This window comes from Dasypus novemcinctus, chromosome X, assembly GCF_030445035.2.
Source record: "Dasypus novemcinctus isolate mDasNov1 chromosome X, mDasNov1.1.hap2, whole genome shotgun sequence".
NCBI classification, from domain to species: Eukaryota; Metazoa; Chordata; class Mammalia; order Cingulata; family Dasypodidae; genus Dasypus; species Dasypus novemcinctus.
Genome location: NC_080704.1, coordinates 20,225,443 through 20,248,218, shown reverse-complemented (window position 1 = coordinate 20,248,218; position 22,776 = coordinate 20,225,443). Strand labels below are relative to the sequence as shown.

At 41.7% G+C, this 22,776-nt stretch overlaps 1 protein-coding gene across 3 annotated transcripts; it reads right to left on the bottom strand.

Annotated features, from left to right (window-relative positions):
• Positions 1-22,686, bottom strand: SCML1 (Scm polycomb group protein like 1). 3 transcript variants are annotated; one of them, XM_058292394.2, is made up of 8 exons: positions 22,477-22,624; positions 12,581-12,730; positions 10,925-11,005; positions 10,328-10,405; positions 8,016-8,120; positions 7,104-7,635; positions 3,060-3,211; positions 1-1,721 (listed from the first exon to the last, which is right to left on the bottom strand). In XM_058292394.2, the coding sequence occupies exons 2-8, from the start codon at positions 12,608-12,610 to the stop codon at positions 1,587-1,589; spliced, it is 1,113 nt and encodes a 370-aa protein (XP_058148377.1). In that variant the 5' UTR covers positions 12,611-12,730; positions 22,477-22,624; the 3' UTR covers positions 1-1,586. The 3 variants fall into 3 exon arrangements, with proteins under 3 accessions (XP_058148377.1, XP_071069320.1, XP_058148378.1); XM_071213219.1 differs by lacking the exon at positions 12,581-12,730 and having other exon boundaries at positions 22,477-22,686; XM_058292395.2 differs by lacking the exon at positions 22,477-22,624 and having other exon boundaries at positions 12,581-20,158.
• Positions 22,687-22,776: the final 90 nt, after the last annotated feature.

Below are 22,776 nucleotides of genomic sequence, written 5' to 3'. Positions count from 1 at the left end.
TTAATTGTTGTGGTTAACTTTATTAAATTTTAAAATCTTAAAACTTCAAAACAGTTTTACACAAATACCAGAGGAATGTTCAACTGGGCACAAGATGTTCACACAAACAATCTGAAGAAGACCATGTTTAAGTTAACGTCCTGTATTACAAAACGTGAGGAATAACCTAGATGAAACCTGCCTTCAAACCACACATACCTAGAAAATAGCTGCTTTCGTAGAGAAAGTACACTTGGTTTTCTAAAAAGAAAATGTACGTTTGTGGCCCTGGTGTACACTGGATTGCATTTATAACAATTGGCTAATAATGTTAGCACCAACTCTCATAGTTTATAAATATCATATCAAAAATTACACAAAGTAATAACAAGGTAATGACAGAATAATAACAACAAACATTTTCCCTGTAAGTTCTATCTTTGAAAACATAGCCCAAAATGACAATTCAGAACTAATGTATCTTCTAAAAGTTAACAGAACAAATGGCTCAGAACTAAGCAAATTAGGAACATTGCATAGGACAGAGGACCTCCTTGCATGGAAACCCATCTGCTGATTGTTTCTTATCCCCTGAAGATTAAGTTGAGAGGTATTAGTGATGGCAAATGATGCACATGTTTTTAGCAGAATGAAAACATCTAACCATATACGTCGTTTCTCAATATCTCTGTGTTGGTACAAAGTGCCACTTTAAATAAAAAAAGAAAAGGTTTACTTGTGTGCATACCTACAGGTATAGAATAAAATATAAAATATGGCATTGTATTTCTATGAAGAATAAATACATGCAATAAAATATATATCTTTTCAAACTTTGGGCATCTTATATAGAGATGATAGCAATGAAACCCAGCTAAATGTCCAAGCTTAGCCAAAATATGGATGATTTTTAAATAATAGGTATTTCATTGAAAAAATGTATTCTGACTCCATCCAAACCAACCTTGTAGTACAAATATCTCCCGCATAAAATGACTATTCTATCTTGCCTATAATTTATAAAAAAACGTATTGCCTCAGGAAAACTTATACACTTATTTTTTTTTCTTTAAATCTGAACAACTACAACAGACAGAGAGGAAAATAATTTATATGGCTGTTCCCTTTAGGTAAACTGGTCAGACATGAACAGGGCATTGCAGCAATGGGCAGATAAAATATTTGAGAAAGAGATGATATCTAGAGTTGCAGCTTTAAATTTTCTTCTAAGGAAAAAGTCATGGATTTAATTATGGAAGTTGTCAATCCCTGACATTTTCCTTTTGAGATTTAGCTGTTTTGCTTCAATATATAAAGATTAATCAGAATCAAAGGTTTCCCCCTGTTTCCTCCATGAAATACATTTGTAAACTGTGCAATTAAATAACTAAAAAGACATAAAGAACTAACTGCTAATTTGAATATGTAAATTCCAACAAGTTAAACAGTTTTTAAAGAAGTAGACTGGACTGTAGTGTGGTTCTACAACTCATATCACATTGTTTAAAGGAAAACAAGAGCTGTGTAGGACAGTGAAATGATTTTATCTCAAGAAGGTATCAGCCTCCCTAGAAGTCAGTCCAGTCTAAATTTACACCAACGTTTTTTCAACTGATGAAGTATTTTTCTTGTTTAAGTCTTTCAATGTAGTGGCATAGTTTTATGGCTGTCCCCAGCTTCAGCCCCATGTACTTTATCATCATGTCACTTTTGAGTAGTAGCAGAGCCTTCCCGTCAATGTCCTACAGAGATAAGGAAAACAAGATAATTAATAATGCTTTGATATTTTGTCAAAAGTTATTTCTCCATACATAAGGACATATAAAACAAACTAGAGCACAGCTGTAATTTCAATGTATCTTCTCTGAATATGTAGCTATTTTATGAAAACTATTAAAAACAAAGTTTGTACAGTGAAGCATCATTTGATAGTTTGTAAATTCACTTCAAATTTTAAGAAAAAGGAAATCTTAAAAGGTGTTTTCTTTGGAAAATGTCCAAAGCACCAAACTGTCTGATTTTAAATATTGCATCTCGAATAAAATACTACAAATCTACGACAAAAAGAGTAAAAAGCTATGACTGGTAGTAATGGATATCAGATGTTCATTAGCTTTTTTATAAGGGCTGGGCATCTGAGTATGTCAACATCAATGCAAGATGCAAACTATAAATGTGCTGAACAGTGTTGTCCTTAAGTTGAAAGCTAATCAGCAGTCAGAAGCTGATTAGATGCAAAAACTAATTACTGATATTCTTACCAGATTGAAAAGGGTAAATCAGATATTTGGCTACTAATTTGATTTGTTAGAAAACACTACACAAATATTACTTAATAGTCACAAGGCATCCTCCTAAAATTCTTGACTACCTTAAATGGCAACTTATGCTGCTGAGGCATATATGATTTGGTTTTCACAAGTTCCGGTTTAAAGAGAAAACTGCGCTTAATCATACATCTGTCTACAAAGACCCGAAATTCCATACAGTACTCTACCTTTGTCAGACACCTCCTAGATCTTTTCTACTAAGGAAAACTAAGAAATTAGAACTTACACAATTTGAGCCCATAATGTTACTTGGTAAAATGGACTGGTGATGGCATGGAGGCATCAGCACCATGAATCATCAGTAACCATGTAAGGTAGCAGAACTGAGCCAAATGGAATGAACTGGTGGATTCACTGGGTACTATAACAAGGAGGACTCACTGTTAGAGCCTGTGGTCACCCCCTCCTGGCTAATGGTAGTGGGGCAGACCAAGAAGCACCGAGTGGGGGAGTGAGGTGTGTGTCCTTGTATCTGTCACCACAAAGGGGAGGAACACTTGAGGGTGGGAATGATGAATCATCTTGAGAGCCCTGAGGACATTTAGTATATTAGGCACTTGGGTACCCATTTAAAGAACAGACCCGCCATTTCAGGATCTAACTTTAGGCGAAATAACCTTTTCCACAGATGGAAAAATCAGTTGCTAAGTTCCCCCACCATCCACACTCATCAGTATCCAACTGAAGGGCCTGCAGAGAGGTCATTCAAAGGCATTACAGCAGGAAAACCCCCACAAAAAGCTACATTACATGATGCCGGAAGAGGTCAGCAAGGGGGCTGAATGACTGATGATCCATATGTTCCATAAACTGAATTACTTCCTCCACCGACCAGTTAGAAGGATCCTTAGGGAAGCCTTGTGTCAAGTCTCTGGAGCCAAATCCAACAGATACACTTGTAACTTCAGTGGGAGAGGAAAAAAAACAAATCATACTTGACCTGATTATTATCCTGAAAGAAGAGATGTTAGGTAAAGAGTAACGGTCTCATTCTCGGAAACTTCAGTTAAGTAACCCCAGCGAGGACCCAAAACTCCAAGGGTAAAAACTAGAGAAAGCCTTTATAAAGATGACCTGAAGGAGGCTACCCAAGAGCTTCCCATCTGACCTCCCCCAAAACAAAATAAGCAGCCTCAAAAGTGACCTTAAAGCCTCAAAGATCGTGAAAAAACAAACTGAGCAATCCAAGACCTGTTGGGTCACAAGCAAATAGAGCAAAAGGTCTGTTACTTGGGTTAAATTAGGTTTGTGTAACCTAATACTGTTTTTAAAATATATATATAATATGCTTTTCAAATTTTTAAAGAAGATACTTAGATTGCATAAATGTTACATAAAAAATATAGGGGATTCCCATATGCCATGCTGCTTCCCCTTGCACATTTTCCCATATTAACATCATTCATTGGTGTATTTATTACAATTGATGAATGCATTTTGGAGCATTGCCACGAAGTGTGGATTATAGTTTACACTGTAGTTAACACTCTCTCCCACACAATTTTGTAAGTTACGACAAGATATATAATGGCCTGTATCTGCCATTGCACTGTTATGCAGGACAATTCCCAAGTCCCAAAAATACTCCCACATTACACCTATTTTTCCCCTTCCTCCCCTCAGAAACTCCAGTGGCCACTGTCTCCATATCAGTGATAACAGTTCTTCCATTGCTAGAATCACAGTAAGTATATAGTGGAATAACAGTAAGTCCACTCTAGTCCATTGTTCATTCCCCTATCCTCAGGATTCTGGGATGGTGATGCCCACTCTGTTTCTAATTGAGAGGGGGCTTAGATCCCATGGGGCCAATGGATGGGACTATCTTGCTTGCAGTTGCAGACTCTCTCTATTCCTTGGGATGGTTGTCTATCATCATCTCCTTGTTAATTGTCCTGGAATACTCTTACTTCAAGTACTTCAATGAATTTCTCCTTATCTCAATCTCTCTGCCTAGGTTTATTCTAATAGCTAAATACAAGGGAAATTCCTCAAATTTACAGCTTTATAATTGCTTAACTTTATTTACTTTAATCAATGAATTTTAATAACCTCATTATATTTAAGAACCGAATTAGTTCTTTTATGAATATCTACCATATATTGAATATGGATATTTTTGACTATATTTTACTCTTGAAATTCCTGCCTCTTTGCCTAAATCTTACCCGAATTTTGAAGAAAACAAGATTGTTTTCTGCTTAGCTTTAGAATCACAGATAACTTTAACATTATATTAAACACCTCTTTCAAAGTTTAATTGCACAGTAATAGATATTTTGGTTGAAGGTTGCTGCACTGATATACGTTTAAAAAAGAAATAACGGAGACATTAAACAATCTCAGTGTTTGTACCTTACACAGTTTTAGCTGTGCTAGCAGTTCACTAAATTGTGCTGAGATTTCTCCATGTCATGACAAGCATTCATTTACTCAAAGAGAGCACTCTAAATTCAGTGTATGATAACTGTCATGGTTTTTGTAATTAGCTTGCAAGATTTGTTTCTCTAACCAAGGGCCATTAATGCAAATTTGGTCATTTGGTCTTTTGGTGTGTGAGTTAGCCAAAGGCTTTTGTCCCTATCACCTGATCTCTGGCTGTTGTGGGAGCATTTTGAGTCTTTCTAGGGGAAAGGTACCAAAAAAAAAAGGAGATTAAGAAAAAAAAAAGAAAACTCGCACTGGTTAATTTTTGTCTGTATAGCTCTGAATATTCTCTTTTCCACATCACAACATTGATGTGAAATGAACATTTCTTACTAAATACAACCTCCCCTCCACTTGCCAGAGATCAAAATGTCAGTCATACCTATCAAGAAATTTGGCTGGGCTGTATTGATCCAAGTAAAAATGATAATGGTACCGACGGCATCCTAAGACATTCTTAGAGGGACAATTGCCGGACATTGTGTGTCCTCCCATGGCCCACTGGATGGAACGTGGGAGAGTGTGGGCTATGGTGTGGACCACAGGCCATGGGGTGCAGCGATGCCCAGAGATGTACTCACCAGATGCAAAGGATGTGTCATGATGATTGGGGAGAGTGCTACTGTGGGGGGAGTGGTGGGGTGGGGGCGGTGGGGGTGAATGGGGACCTCATATTTTTTGAATGTAATATTTTTTTAAAAAAATGAATAAAATAAAATTTAAAAAAAGACATTCTTAGCTCCTCTAACAAGACAATTCACTTTAACATTAAAAAATTATTGACACGGCAAAACATACTTCCTGATTAACTTTATGTAGAATTTCTGGTTTCTGTCAGAATCTGGTACAGTGATGCCTTGAATACCATACGTATCTAGTTTTGCTGAGTACTATAGATAAACTACATGTAGAGAGAAGATTTCTGGTATAGAACAGCAATTTTATATTTTTAAAAAAGCAACTATAAAGTCTATTTTTACCCTATTATGGAAAAATAGTTTAATTGGGCCCATATCTTCAAAACAATCAGAGAAAGTTGCAAAGATTATATTACTGTTATTGAACTAATTGCACAAGACAAACTTATCCCGTAAAAAGCCATCAAAGTGCACTCATGCTTTTCTCCTGAATGATGTTGTCTGACAGACCTTGGGAGGTCAACAGTCATGTCTGAAATGAATAAAATAAAAGCCATTTGGTCGTATCTCCAGTGGTGCTACTGGATTTCTTTCCTACAATAAAGGCCAACAATTTTTTTTCACTCGAATTCTGGGAGAGGGCAGGAGGTTATGGGACAGAGGCATGAGTGTCACTGACTCTCCAGGGTGGACTCGGCTCTAAGCAACAGTTCCAACATTGACAAGAAAACGACACCTTAAGATAGTTATTCTAACTGCTTTTTCTTTCCTTAAGGCAGGACGTCTCAACTTCGGCCTTACTGACACTTTAGACTGGGTAAGTCTTGGCTGTGGGGCCGTCCTGTGCTGTGCAACTCGTTCAGCAGCACCGCTGTTCTCTGCCCACAAGCCGCCAGGAGCAGCTCCCCTCCAGTCAGGACAACTGATGCCTCCAGGTTTTGCCAAAAGTCTCCCCCCCCCCACCCCAGAGGGAGGCAGAATTGTCCCCGGTTGAGAGCTATAGTTCTGAGGAGAGGTGACAGCTGTGCATTTCTGAAGGGAATAAAGAGAGGAGCAACACAAGGTTGCTGAGAACATAACGCGTGGTGCGGCTATTTCCAGATAGGCCTTTCTTTTGCTATTTTCAACAAGTAAAGGCATCTGTTATAACTGATTAATATACTCAACCATTTTTATGTCATTGGCATAAAACACTTCTGTTTCTAACCCATGTACCTATATAATTTCATCAAGGATCTACCAATTAAAATGAAAAGGCTCTTCTTCCAGGACATTAATAAGAAGAGGTTTGTGGCTCAGAAGTAGAGACCTGAAGTAATGATAAAATATCAGGAAGGCGTGCCCTTAGAGGGCCTGGAAACAGGGTCTCCCTCTCTGCCACTGTGCCTTGGCAGGCAGTAGAGCAGACCGTTAAGACTCGTGAGCTTTGAAGTCAGAACTGGGTTAAGAGTTCCAGAACTGCCACACTGCCCAGCTCTGGGACTTTGGGCAGTGTACTTAAACTCTCGTGGTTTCAGTCCCTGAAACCTATAGGTTGGAGACAAAAGGAGTATTAGAGAAGCAGCATGTCAGCTGACTAAGCACTCAATAAATGTGAGGTATTATGCATAGCACTTAGAAGTAGCCCTCAAATGAGGGAACCCAAAGCTTCCGTGAGCTTGCATTCAGGACACGGATAAATACAGTGTAAATAGCGCTACGTGTTAAATGTGCATCATTTCAAACTCACCGAAATTGGGAGGAACACAGAGAGATGACGAGTTAGTACGTTGGCCGAAGTTCTTATTTTCCAGTAAACTGTAATTCATCTGGCCAGGGCTATTTGTTGGACTGGATTCTCCCTGGGCCAGCACGGCTGAAGCTACTACACTGGAAGCTCGGGCAGAGATGACACTGCTGGTGCTGGGAGCACGTGGACTGGCAAAGCAGGGCATCGTAGAGGGGCCAGGCATTGAGTCATCCTGGGAGTAATATGGCTGATATGTAGGTGAGAAAGTGCTGGGAACCGGTGGGCTCTCCCTAAGGACGGGCTCCTCCTCCCTGAAGAGCGGCTCCTCTGGTTCATAGGGCTCCTCCGAATGAAAAGATGTTCTCATGTGGTTGCTCTCATCATCCTCTTCCCTCCTTCCCACCGGTAAAGTTGGACTATAACTTTCATGGTAGGAGAAGTCAGCAGGAGGCTCTCTCTTCCTCATTTTCTGGTATTTAATTTTTCTAGAGAGTAGGTAGTTATAATTTTTGAATGCATATCCAAATGGCTTCTGAAATGACACAAACCCAGCATAACTTGACTGAGTAAAACAGGAAATTCATAGTGAATACATTAATATGTATTTTCCATGCAACACTGCTTTCAATTATTAAAGATAAATGCTCTTTTGCTTAGGTGATTTATCTCTATTTCCTCTTCAACCCCACTCTATCACGGCATTTTCTGCATTATGGTTCCAAACAAAAATAACCCTTGTCACACATTTGTCCCACCTCAACTTCAGCATGCTTTTAATAGACTTTAGTACCCCATCTACTACTACAGCAAGTAGAGAGCTGCCTTGCTAATCTCAGAGTGAGGAGCAACTCATCACTTCTAACTGGAACCAGAAGTTCATCATACTGGTGAAAATATTTTTGTAATACTTACACGATTTTGCCACAGTGATTTCACATGGATACGGTGGATTCTGGAAACCCTTCCTTGAATTGCATCACATTTCTTATCCAGGTTTTGAATAGCTTCATATACGGCCTATGACATACATAGTATAAGCTAATTTACCAGTTACTACTCCAAAACAAACATATATGAAAATATCATTAAGTCAAATCTCAACAGCTAGAAACAAACAGTTGTCAGAAATGTCTTGTTTCCGCCTTGACACCTGGTTGTAGGTGACAGTGTCTGAGTTGCTGAGATGACAAGGCCCCAAGCTTCTGTTAAATGACCCTGTTTCATACAGGCATCGAGAGAAGCTTTAATACTGGAAACTAAATGCACCCCAATTCCTACACCCCATCATTTATGATGGAGTCATTTTCTATCACGAAGGTGCTGCTTTAGGAAAGAAATGTTCACATGTGCCAAAAGGCCAAAGAGTCTCTTTCCATATAATGACCACATGAGCTAATGGGCAGTGAGCGTGCAGCTTTGGAAGGAAGAGGAAGCCAAATGTAATGGATGTGCCTTTTGCTTCAAATTATTTTTAAATCATGCAATCAACAGTTATCGTTACAAAATCTTTGTGGACATTATCCCCTAAATGCCAATCAGGTATGTGATGAATAAAAATTGAGAATTCTTCTTGAAATACACAGAAATTTTATTTGGGTGAAAAATACATAAGTGAAAGGCCAGCAACATTTCCTCATTCATTCATTTATTCAAATAAACATTTATTGATGGCCGACCACCTGTCAGAGCTATTTTGCTTGCTGCTAGGAATATAGGACATCAAAGACAGAGTTGCTGCCTTCAAGGAGTTCCAATATTAGTTGGGAAGAGAGACAGAGAGACTATTCCAGTAGAGGAAGTGCTAAGAGCCTAGAGGGTGGTTCTCAAAGCATGGTCCACCGACTGGCAGCATCAACATCGCTGCTGGCTTGTCAGAAATGCAAATCTCGGGCCAGAGCTCTGCGAGTGGGGACAGTGATTCGTGTTTTAACCAGTCCTCCAGGGGACTCTGATCTGGCCTAAAGCACTGAGGTGCCCGGGGCAGGTTCTAGGGGAGTGTGGTCTGGGTTCAAACTCTAGAGCTCGGCTGCTTATGAGCTGGGTGAGTTTGAGCAAGTGACGTAAGTTCTCTGTGCTTCCATTTCCTCCTGTACGTGATCGGGATGGAAATACCTCTCAGCGTTCTGGTGAGGACTAAAGGACGTGCTGCAGGCACTAGGCCTGGCCCGGTGGTGCTCATTAGTGGATGATGAGATGCTGATGATGATGAGTGCCTTGAGACAGGTGAGGACGGGAGGCTACGTGTGCACAGAAGAGCGGGACCTAGCCCAGGCCGGCAGTTGGAGAAGGCTGATCAGAGAGGTGATGTTTGCACTGAGCATCAGAAGATAGAAAGGCACTCCCAGGTGGAGGCGCATGGAAGGGCATGCAGGGCAGAAGGAACAGCACACGCAGAAGCACCGAGACCGAGAGGACAAGAAGCCAGGTGTTTCGAGAGGGAACATACGTGCACCAAGAGCGTGGGTTTGTGTGGAAGGAGAGAGAGAGGATGGCAGCTAAAGGGGGCTGGGAAGCCAGGAGAGGAGCTGGCTGCCACCTGCAGGAGAATATGCAGAGGGGAAACAGTGACAGAGAGAGAAGAGGAAGTGAGCGGGCAGGAGGGCTGGCGATGGCAGGGTCTCTGAGCCCACGGGAGAGGAGTCAGGGCTTGGAGGAGGACCGCTCCACACCCTCCCTTTCCTCCCTGGAAGGAGAGGCCAGGACTGGGTGTGTGGAGCCAAAGGGGCGGAGAGGGAGCTGCCCAGAGAGGCGCGAAGGGTGGCAGGGCAGCGTCGGGGGCCCACAGAGGCCCTTCCCTGCTGCTCTCAAAACTATTTGATAGAGAGTCTTTTAAAGGCATTGGTGGACTACTATTTTGTTTCCATTGAGGTATCTTGTTATGCATTTAGGCACATACTAAATTTCATCCAAATCAGCCAATTTCCTTAAAATATTATATTGGATAAATGAATTATTGTGCAATCTAGGTGAAAGAGCCATAACTACATTTGACAAGGTATGGGCCATTTTTTTTTTTAAGAAAAAAGCTACAAAAACCTTATTATTTCAAAATTTTCACCTGGGGATGCTGTTCTAAAGTTTTTTTAAAAAGTCACAGTGGGGTGATAATCATAGATAACACGACAGCAAAGTGTTTATTAATAGTACAATGACATCAAACGAGATAAAGCAAGTTTTAGTTCAATATTTTAGAAAACCACATTTGAGAGACAGAACTTTCATACCTGGCAATGGCTAAGGATGTTCAACATTGTTTTTTGTTGCTCTTCGTTGTAGGATGTATCAGAACGAACACTTTCCTGCTAATATTTTGAAAGCAAATGTTTAATGCTTTACATCTGTAAGAGTCAAATTGACCACCAGGAAGAAAAAACACTTAAACTTTATATATTTAAATTGTTTTCTTTCTTTTTCTCTGACTTTTCAAAAGATTCTGAAGTCTTAATAGCATAAAGCAGAGAGAAAGTAAAATAAAAACAAGTTAATATGATAATAAAAACAGTGAGAACCAACTAAGGGGGTAAGGAAAGAAATTATTGTATCAGAAGAACTTAGTTTTAGAAAAGAACTGAGTTTTGTACTGAAAACGAAAACAAAACTGCTCTGAATTTCCTATTATATAAGGAAAAGAGGGAAACAAAATGGTTCAGTGCTCACTGTTTAGTGAAAGGAAGCACACAAATTTAGGAGGCAGAAATAACTTCTGGATTGTGAGTTCAGAGGAACTACACAGTATATGAAGGCCAAAAAAGAACTTAAGTGGTTTTCTTTAACATGGTAAGTGTTAATATATTTGGCAAACAGCAATTAATGTTACTTACATTATTGACACATGTATTTTTTGGTTCATATGCATAAAGGGCAGTGTTATCATCGTCATAAGCAGGTATTCGTGTTCTTATCTGAGGAAGATTTATTAACACATTAAAAAGAGAGATGAAAGAAAGAACTTAAAAGTTCAGGACTTCAATTTTGCTTTCAAGAAGCTCCAAAGGCCTGTTTGTCCTATTAAAGGACTTGTGTCCATTGCAAATACCGACTACATGGAAAGATGCACTTGCAGAAATGTTTTCTCATTAATCCGACTTCACTTAAGACATGTTTTCCTCTGAGTTTAACCCCTCATGCATTTCCAGTAACCTGGCACCAGAACTGCTTTAAAAGCAAATATTTCTAGCCACGAACAAAGAAACCAAATGGTTTGTGGCTTCCAACTTTCAAACAATCCAACAGTGCCACTCTGTGGACAAAAAGGAAACATTCAAGTACCTATTTTAGTAAATTAATCTGTAAATCACCTTAAATCTTTTTTTTTCTTGACTAATATGGGGTATAAATAAGTAAATAGACAATAATTATTGCACTTTATTATAACTATTCTAAGAATGAATTATGAATGAAAGGAATAATTTAAAAACAAACATATCTAGTAGCTATGGATATCTTGGAACACCTGCTATGCAAAATCACTCGAACTAGCCTTGCACTGAATAGATAGCCAAAATAATATGGCATTGTTGTAGAGATCAGTTACATAAAAACTATCACCTTCTTACCCCTGTAGAGTACCTATGGTTTTCAAAGTGCTTTCACACAATGAGGTCCGAAATTGGGACTCTTGGTAAGCAGTTATCTCTGTCTCTAAGAATGAAAACATTGGTGCTGACAGAAGTTAAGAGAATTGTCTATACTCCTTAGGTGGTATTACCCTTCTCGCCCTTATGTAAGGAAATACATGTGTTTTCTCTTTAGCCAAATTATATATAGTTTAAAAATTTATATTTTTATTCAACTTCAAGGATCAAGAGATAGAGGAGAATGTGACATAAATGTAAAACAGTGCAAACACTTTGAAAAATGGTTTGGCAGATTCCTGTAAGGCTGCATTTGTATCAACTCCATGAGCAAATCAACTCCTGTAACTAAATGAAACTTAAATATCTCTTCCCAAAGAGACTTATACAGGAAGTTTTACAGCAGCTTTTTATGTATAGCCCCAAGCTAGCAACCACCCAAATGCCCATCAAGAATGGGTAAATAAAATGTGAATATTCATAGAAATGGAATAGTACTCAGCAATAAAAGGGGACAAATTAGGCATCCACTCAACGACACAGATGAATCTCAAAAACATTTTGTAAATGTAAGGGAAAGAAATCAGACACAAGAGTATGTTATATTATTCCATTTATATGATGTTTTAGAACAAGCAAAACTACTGTACAGTGGGAAAACAAAACGGTGCTTTCCAAGGGTAGAAGGTGACAACTGACTAGAGAGGGACATGAGAGAGCTTTCTAAGAGGTGCTAAAAATGTTGTCTTGATAGGAATGTGGATTGCGTGGGGATAGCATTGTCAGAACTTCATGAACCGGACACTTAATACCTGTGCATTTAAATGTATGAAACTAAACTCAATTACAAAAAGACATACAGCACAACAAAGATAACAAAGATTTTCATTTTGAAATACAAACCACATCATTCTCGCTGGAGCCGCTAGACATCTTTTTTTGTACAACGGAATAACTCCAGTTCCTCTGAGTTGTACCTATTTATTTTTAAACTTGCTGGTGGGTTTATTTGTGAAACTGCCTGGTCCCCTAGGACTGCTAAACCTTCAACTCCTGAAAAGCAACGCATAAGAAAAGTTACTTCACATACCTATTGCCTTCATAACCTTAATGTGGCTGTGCTCTCAGAGAGCACTGGAATCCTGGTTGAATTTTAGAGTGACAAAACAAAAATCCTTCTATTAGGAATTTATAGCACATCTTTAAAAACTGAAGGGCTCTGTTGACCATGACTGGGAACATGAGTCAAAATCAAACACAGTTCCAAACTTAATTCTACAGAGTAAATGCTGGAAACAAATGAACGAGAGAATGCAATTCTTAACTGCTTTTGGAAAGGAGTTCAGGCAGGCTTTTCACTTAGGGAGTGATTTGGCCCCTAGCACCTACATGGACAGGGCAGACCCCTTAAGACCCCACTTCCCCACCTGCCAGGGGAAACGTTCCCTTTCAGCTGAGACTACGATTGCTTATTTTGTTTAATCTTAAACCTAAATCAATGCCTGTGGAATATAAGCCAAAATAATGAATGATTCAAGTTTCACCTCTTTTCCTGTTTCCCTTTTCATTCTGTAGTGGATACTACCAAAGGCCCCCAAAGGAGATAAAGATGGAGGATTTAACTCTCAATTTAGGTAAATACAGGATAATATTGGGTAAAAATTTCAAGTTATAAAATACCTTTAATTTGAGGTGTCACTTCAACCAAATTTCCTTTTTAAACTGTTTAATTTTTCTGATTATAAAACTAATAAAAGTTATGAATAAATTTGGTTTACTCATAAACAGGAACACTGTGCAAAAATGAAAGTAAATGAATGATTGCTTCATACCAGGATGAATCTAACATAAATAACCATTGAACAAAAGAAGCCATATACAAAAGAGAATGTATGCTTCAATCTATAGAAAGTTCAAAAACAGGCAAAAATAATCTATAATGGAGGAAGTCTTTCCAAGCCAATACCTCTAGACATATGGCAGTTATTTTAACAGCTTCTTAGTTTCCTATCAATGAGATAGGCCACAATTTGTTGTTATAAGTCCCCGATTCATGGATATTCAAGTTACTTCTAAAGCTTTGCTCTTACAAAGAACACCAAGGAACAGCCTTGTACCTGTGCAAGTAATTCTATAGGATAAATTCCTAGAAGTAGAAATGATGGGTCATATGGTATCCTCATTTGAACATTGTCCTCTAGTTCTTCCCAGCTAAGGAGGGCTCTTGGAGCGAGTTAAACAGATACCAAATGATTTAATATACATATATACATTTATTTCATATATATGTATATATATACACATACACACACTCTCTGCACACCAAGGAAGTAACCTGTTGGTCATGTCCCTAGTTTTAAAATCAAAGCAGATAATAAGTGATATCAAATAACATTTTGGCATCAGATAGATGACTAAATGACTTTTCATCTTTCATCTACTGATACAACACATTCATGTATTTCTTATGCCTTGGGGTGGCAGATCCAGCTGATCATGGAGAACAGCATTCAATTTGTTGCTATTTCATTTAGAAACCCGTTGCATCTACATTTCTAAGTGAGACCGTACATCAGGAAGATGGTACAATCCTCCCAATTAATGAAAACTCTAGGTTTCAAAATTGCTCTGTAAAGACTTCCAGGAAGATGGAAGATTAGAGAGGCAGAGTGATCACTACTCTCGCAGAAAAAATAGCTAGAGGACAGGCAGAGACTGTCTGGAGGGCTGCTCTGGGACTCAGGACCCAGGGGAAAACAAGACACCACCCAGAAGAGAGAGGGGCAAAGGAAAGGGGTGTAAGCTAGTTGAAAAACCTGGGAATAAAGCTGCAGTGGCAGCAGCTAGAGCCCATCCCCTCACTCTCAGATCCAACAGCAGCCTGTGGACTGCAGCGGTTGTGGGCTGCAGACCGAAGGGGTTGCAGGGGTCCTCTTCCCCAAGAAAGGGAAGAGGGAGGGACACAGCCTATAGCAGGTTCATATTTTGGCCAGTGAACTTGGTCTGCTGCATTAAAGGGGTCACATACTTCCAGGCCAGGAGGGGCGGCGACATTGTTTTCCCTGAGGGCAGGCAGGGAGCTAAAGATAATCTGCCTTCTCAAACACCTTCCCTACAGCCCTGGGGTGGTTGCTGTGGTTACATTGAAGGCATTCCCCCTAGCACCTGGGATCTGAGTTCAGGGGGTCTGAGCTGAGAGGTCTGTCAAAGAGTGCCACCTGCTGGCAGATTAGAAAAGTACAAAAACGGGGAAAATAAATAGAGGCAACCAGGTACCTTTACTGCCCCCTCTCCAAGGCTCTTGGAAACTAGCCTGCACCCCATATCTGGGCCCTGGTTTGAGCAGTTAAACAGGGGCAATCCTAAATATCTAGAACAATGTGAACCAAGAGTCAAAGAACAGTGGTAGCACACAGCTACTTAACAGTAAATCCCTAGGCAAGAGAGAGAAACTGAGCATCAAAGTAAATTCAGCATCAGCATCAGATACCTAGACATCAGCAAAAAATTACAAGCCACACTAAGAAAAAGGAAGATATGACTCAGGCAGAGAAACAAATCATAGGGCCAGAGAAGACTTGAAATAGCTAATCCAGCTAATCATACCAATCTCCTAAATCAAATCATGGAATTGAGAAAGAACATGGCTAAAGAAATAAAAGACATTAAGAAGACACCGGGCAAGGACAAAGAAACACTTGAAATATTGGCTAGAAAAATAGCAGAGCTTATGGGAATTAAAGACACAAGTGAGATTAAAAATATAACTGAGGCACACAATAGCAGATTTCAAATCAGAAAAAAAGATTCAGCCAGGTAAGGGAAAGAACAGCTGAAACTCAAGAAAGAAGAACAGAGAAAAAAGAATGGAAAAATTGAGCAAGGGCTCAGGGAGTTGAATGATAGCATGAAGTGCACCAACATATGTTACGGGAGGTCCAGAAGGAGAAGAGCAGGGAAAGGGGCAGAAAGAGTATTTAAGGAAATAATGGGCAAAAATTACTCAACTCTCATGAAAGGCATGCATATACATGTCCAGGAAGCACAGCGTACTCCAGTTAGAATAAATCCAAAGAGACCCACCCTAAGATACATAATATTCAGGGTGCCAAATGCCAAAGATAAAGAGAAAATTGAAAGCTGCAAGGAAAAGTGAAATATTGCACACAAGGGACGTCCAATAAGACTCAGCGCAAATTTCTCTTCAGAAACCCTGGTGGCAAGAAGGCAGGAGTATGATATAATTAAGGGACTGGAGGACAAAAACTGCCAGCCAAGAAATCTTTATCTGGCAAAACTGTCCTTCAAATATGCCGAGTTTAAAATATTCAGAGATAAACAGAAACTAAGAGAATTCGTAAATAAGAACCTATCTCTGCAGGAAACACCAAAAGTAGTTCTACAGCCAGAAAAGAAAAGGGAGTTTGGAGGAGAGCGTAGAAGTGAGGTCTATCAGAAAGGGTAATCAAAAAGGTAGAAAGACAAAAAAAATAAGATATATGAAAGCCAAAGGATAAAATGGTTGAAGTAATGCCTTTATAGTAATAGCATTGAATGTTAATGGATTAAACTTCCCAATTAAAACATACAGGTTGACAGAATGGATAAGAAAACATGAACCATCCATATGCTGTCTGCAGGAGACTCACCTTAGACCCAAGGATGCAAATAGACTGAAAGTGAAAGGTTGGAAAAAGATATTTCATGCAAATAGTAACTAAAAGAGAGTGAGGGTAGCTATTCTGGTGTCAGACAAAACAGACTTTAAATGAAAAAACAGTGATAGGAGATGCAGAGGGCCACTATATATTAAGAAAAGGGACAATCCACCAGGAATGACTAACAGTCATAAATATCTATGCACCTAACCAGGATGCCCAAAATGCACGAGGCAAACTCTGGCAAAACTGAAAGGAGAAATAGATGTCTCTGTAGTAATAGCCAGAGACTTCAACACGAAATTCACACATCAGTAGATAGAACAACTAGATAGAAGATTAACAAGGAAAGAGAGAACTTGAACATTTAATATGATAAACGAGCTGAACCTGACAGACATACAGATCATTGCACCCCAAATCAGCAGGTTATACGTTATACTCAAGTGCTCACGGATCTTTCTCTAGGATAGACCACATGTTGAGCCACAACACAGTTCTCAATAAATTTAAGAAGATTGAAATTATACAAAGCACCTTCTCTGATCATAATGGAATGAAGCTGGAAATCAATACTAGGTGAGAAAGGGGAAATTTTGTGAATATATGGAGCCTAAACAACATACTCCTAAACAATCAGGGGGTCAGAGAAGAAACTACAAGACATTAGTAGATATCTCAAGATGAATGAAAATGAGAACACAACTTATCAGCTCTTATGGGATACAGAGAAGGCAGAGCTGAGAGGGAAATTTATACCCCTAAATACCTGTATTTAAAAAAGAAGAAAGACCTTAAGTCAAAGATCTAACTGAACAACTGGAGAAAATAGAAAAAGAACAGCACACCAATCTCAAAACAAGTAGAAAGAAAGAAGATTAGTGCAGAAAGAAATGAAATTGAGAACAACAAAAATAAAACAATAGAGAAAATCAGCAAAACCAGAAGCTGGTTCTTTGAGAAAAGCAAAAACATTGACAAACCCTTAGCAAGACTCACAAAGAAAAAAAGAGAAAAGATACAAATAAATAAAATCAGGAATGAAAGGGGGACATTACGACTGATCCCACAGAAATAAAAAGGATCACAAGAGGATATTATGAGAAACTGTATGCCAACAAACTAGACAGCCTAGACGAAATGGACTAATTCCTAGGAGTGTACAAACAACCTACATTGACTTTACAAGGGATACGGAGACTCAACAAACCAATCACAAATAAAGAGATTGAATCAGTCATCAAAACTCTTCCAACAAAGCAAAGTCCAGGACCAGATGAATTCTACCAACCATTTTGAGAAGAATTAATACCAATCCTGTTTGAACTCTTCCAAAAATTGCAAAGGAGAGGAAATTACCCAATACATTTTATGAAGCCAACATCACCTTAATACCAAAGCCAGATAAACATATTACAAGAAAAGAAAATTACAGACCAATCTCTCTAATGAACATATTCAAAAATTCTCAACAAAATACTTGCAAATCGAATCCAACAGCATATTAAAGGAATTATACACCAGGATGAAGTGGGTTTTATTCCTGGTATGCATGGGTGGTTCAACATAAGAAAACCAATTAATATAATATACCACATTAACAAATTGAAAGGGGAAAAAACCCACACGATTATCTCCATTGATGCAGAAAGGGTATCTGACAAAATCCAGCATCCTTCCTTGAAAAAAACACTTCAAAAGATAGGTATAGAAGGAAAGTTCCTCAACATAATAAAGGGCATGTATGGAAATCCCATAGCCAAAATTGCTCTGTACAATTAATTGAGAAGTCTGCTCATCTCTTTCTATTATCTGAAAAAGTTTACTTGAGAATTTCTGAGTCTTAAAGGTTTGAAAGAGTTTGCCTATAAAAACTGCTGGGGAGTCAATGTGGCTCAGTGGTTAAGCACCGCCTTCCCACAGATGAGGTCCTGGGTTCAATCCCTAGCCCCAATACTTCAAAACAAAACAAACAGGAAAAAAAAATGACCTGGGCCTAGTTTTTATGACATTTTCTAAGTTCTTCCATGGTTACTGATTTATTCAAATTTTCCTAGTTTCTCTTGAGGTTTTGACAAGCTATTTTTATCCAGACAGATAATTATTTCATCATAATAACAGAGTTTATTTTTTAAAACCACAGTTTAATATCATTCTTTCTAATTTGACTGGCATTTTCCATCTTTTTCTTGATTACGTATTCATCTTAGCTTTATCATGTCACTAAATCACTTAAATCTACACATTTGATCTCTACTTGAATTGCCACATAATAATTGTCTGACGTACTCACTGTATTTCTAACAATTTCGCTTTATAGATTTATATATAATTTCTCTTTAACCATAGGTTCACTGTAGAAAATGTGGAAAATACCACCAAGTACAGATAATAGTATCTAACAGTTTTTTACTGCTTATTCTGTGCCAGGCAATAATATTCTAAGGACTTTATGTGTCTTATCTAGTACTCATGATAACCTATGAGGTTAGTTCTACTATTATCCCTACTTTCCTTTTGGGAAAACTGAGGCCATGAGAGAGTTTACCAGAGAAATTTACCCAGATCTCAGCCACCAACTGGTGGAGTCTGGCTCTAGAGTCTATGCTCTTTGCCTTACCACTCCTAAAATCACCTGGAATATCCTTCTCTAGCAATAGCAAAATAATCAGGATCCTGCCCTCCTCTCAGAGGTCACCTTTTACCATATGACCCTTAATCTAAGCCTAAACTATTTTCTATCTGGTCCTTTACAGACAAAGTTTGCCGATCTCTGTTAGAGACTATTCCATTCCTCATCAGATTAATGACAATGGCTGCTGTCAGACAGATGACAGCAGTATGCCCTGAGTTCGCCACTGGATTCCCAGCCATTTTGACTTCTGAGGCATCCATCTTGGATGCAAATCAGCATCCATCTTGGATGCAAATCAGCATCCATCTTGGATGCAAATCAGCATCCATCTTGGATGCAAATCAGCATCCATTTTGCACAGTTCTAGCCTCTTCCTTCTGCCATGTCCTCTCCCAGCAATACCCTGCTGTCCCTCCCCCTAGGGGACCTATTCAACTTCAAAAGGCATAATTCAAATCCCATCTCTCTGAAAAGCAACAGTGCTAGGTCAATGAACACACCACCTGGAAGTGACACTGCTCTCCCCAAACTACCAGAACACTCACACTTAAAGGCTTCTACAGCGATTCTCACCCATCATTTTCTAGTTACACGATAGGTAGCATCAAATTGCATTAAAACCTTAGGCTTGGTGTCAGAATACCTGAGTTTGGGTCCCAGCTCACCCACTTACTAGCTGTGTGACTTTGGGAAACTTACTGAACTTCTCTGTGCTTGTTTTGTTTTTACTCTAAAATGGGGATAACAACAGTACAAACTTCAGAGTTATGAGGATTAAATGAATACAGGGCATGTACTTAGAACAATGCCTGGCACAGCAGGAGGACTAGTTGCTGACTACTATTATTTTATTTGGGTATTTACCACAAAGTCCCAACAGAACCATTCCTCATGAACACACCAACTACAAACCTCAAGGCATAACAAGTACTTTTCCTTCACATTGCACCTGTGCATCACAACTGTTTCTTGCAAATAAATTTTTACACCTTTTAATTTCTAGGGCATAATGCAAAGATCTGGGCTTTAATCAGAAAGACTTGAATTCAAGTCCAAGTTGCAAAATTTGCTTTTTCACTTCTGGCAGGTATTTAACCTCTCCGTGCCTTAATTTCCTAACCTGTAAAATTGGTGTAATATCGCTTCCACAGAACTGGGTGTAAGACGAAATTTCACAGTAAAACACTCAAAACCATGCCTGATTCATAGGAGGCAAACCGTACATTTTAGTTTGCTCTCACTACCTGACACAATAATAGATTCTGCACCGTTTTCTTAGCGCACAACCACGACTAGCATATGTAAAATTCATGAATATAATTCTTTAAACTCAAAATCCTGCAAAACGACTTTCCTTAAAATGAAGCTGCTTCATATTTTATGATAGAAAGCTAAACTCTTAATAACAAAAGAACAAGAAGGCATTTGAATTTTGTAAAGACATTTTTAGACCTTAGAGCAGGGGTTCTTAACCTTTTTCGTTCCGCGGGCCCCTCTGCCAGTCCGGTGAAAACCACGGACCCCTTACCAAGTCCACACTGTACTGTGTATTATTTAATAAATCATCACACCCGCCCCAACACGTCCCCACAAGAATAATGTTTTTGTTTTTTGAATTCCAATTCAAGTTCACGGACCCCTGGTTAAGAACCCCTGCCTTAGAGACATTTTAAAGACATTTTCCAAAAGTCATCTGAAGATTCTGCCACAAGATTCTGCCCCAAGCCGCGGGGCATTCACTTGCCAACCGCTTATCAGACAAGGCAGAGCTCCCGATGGCGAGGGCTGAGGAGGCATTTCACGCAAACCCCTTCGACGGCCCGGCAAACGGCCAGGTGACAAGCGCCAGCCGCTCCATTTTTTCACTTATTTTTAAATAAAACTGTCGATTCGCTGAACAACCACTCCCCAAACCTCCCGGCTGCCTGCCGGCAGGAGCGCAGGCCGCGCACGCACCACACAGCGCACACGGCGGCCCGAGGGAACAGCGACCCGGGGGCGCCGCCGCCGCCCAGCCCGCGCCTGACGGAAACGCCGCCCGGAACCGCCGCCGGGAAGCGCGCTCCGGGGCCGCACACGCAGCTCGCCCGAGGCCCGGGGCCGCGCCCCCGCCGGGGAGCCACGCCGCGCCCCCCGCTCCCCGCGCTCCGCAGCCTCCCCGCGCTCCCGCGTGGCCCCGCGAAGCCAGGAGCCGGCTGCTCACGGGGGCGCGCGGCGACGCCACAGCCCCTCCCCGCCCGTCCTGCCCCCCGAGCGCCAGGCTGCCCGACCCGCCTGCGCTCGGCCCCGTCTCCCTCTCAGCCTCACAAGCGGCGTCTCCTCAAAAGACCCCCACTTGCCCGTCCGGCGCTTCTTCAGCCTCGAAATGAAATTCAGCTTTAAGTCTGAGCCCCCTCCTTCCCCGCCCCCTCCCTTCCTCGCCCCTTCCCCGCCCCCTCCCTTCCTCGCCCCCTCCCTCCACCTCACCCAAAGGGGGGGAGGGGAGAGGCAGGATCAACCGGTCCCCCAAAGTCGGCACTCGCCGAGGACCCACCCGTCCCACAAAGTGAGCACACGCCAAGAACCGACCCGTCCCCCAAAGTCAGTACCCAACAAGGATCAGCCGGTACCCCAAAGTCGGCACCCGCCAAGGACCCACCCGTCCCACAATGTCGGCACCCAAGGACCGACCGGTCCCACAAAGTCGGCACCCGCCAAGGACCCACCGGTCCCACAAAGTCGGCACCCAAGGACCGACCCGTCCCACAAAGTCGGCACCCGCCAAGGACCCACCCGTCCCACAAAGTGAGCACACGCCAAGGACCGACCCGTCCCCCAAAGTCAGCACCCAACAAGGATCACCCGGTCCCACAAAGTCGGCACCCGCCAAGGACCGACCCGTGCCACAAAGGGAGCACACGTCAAGGACCGACCCGTCCCACAAAGTGAGCACACGCCAAGGACCGACCCGTCCCACAAAGTGAGCACACGCCAAGGACCGACCCGTCCCACAAAGTGAGCACACGCCAAGGACCGACCCGTCCCACAAAGGGAGCACACGCCAAGGACCGACCCGTCCCACAAAGTCGGCACCTGCCAAGGACCGACCCGTCCCACATAGTGAACACACGCCAAGGACCGACCCATCCCACAAAGTGAGCACACGCCAAGGACCGACCCGTCCCACAAAGTGAGCACACGCCAAGGACCGACCCGTCCCAGAAAATCGGCACCCACCAAGGATCCATCAGCCGGTCCCAGAAAGTCCGCATCCGCCAAGGACGCCCCGGAAGGTCGGCACCCGCCCCCTCCCCCGCACCGGCGGCCAGGGAGAGCCCGATCCCCCACCCCCGCCCCTCAAGCCCCCCGGAGGCTGCGGAGCACAGGCTCGCGGCCCCGCCAGGCGATCCCCGCCCCAGACCCCAGCGGCCCGCCACGCCATGGCGCCCGCCTGCCCTCAAGCGGCTACGCTCGGGCCACACGAGACAAGAAAGTTCAAGGGGAAGAAAAGTGCTGCTTCGACAGACCTGTTTTGCCGCCAGAACCCGCCACGCCGCCTCCGGAGGGCCGGGAAGGATGGTTCGCGGTGGCCCGGCCTCCCCGGTCGGTGACCGCAGAGACCGTTAAAACCACTGGCGTCTTTAGAACGCCGGCGTGCCGGAAACCCCTTCGGGTGGGCGCGCGCTCGCGGCGAGCCCCCTGAGCGCCCAACCAGCTCGCAGCTTCCGGTTTCCCACGCGCCCGCGCCCGGCCCGCTGACCAATCGGCTGCCGCCATCGGACACGCCCCGGCCGTTGACGGCACGCCCATTGGAGTCGGTGTTGCTA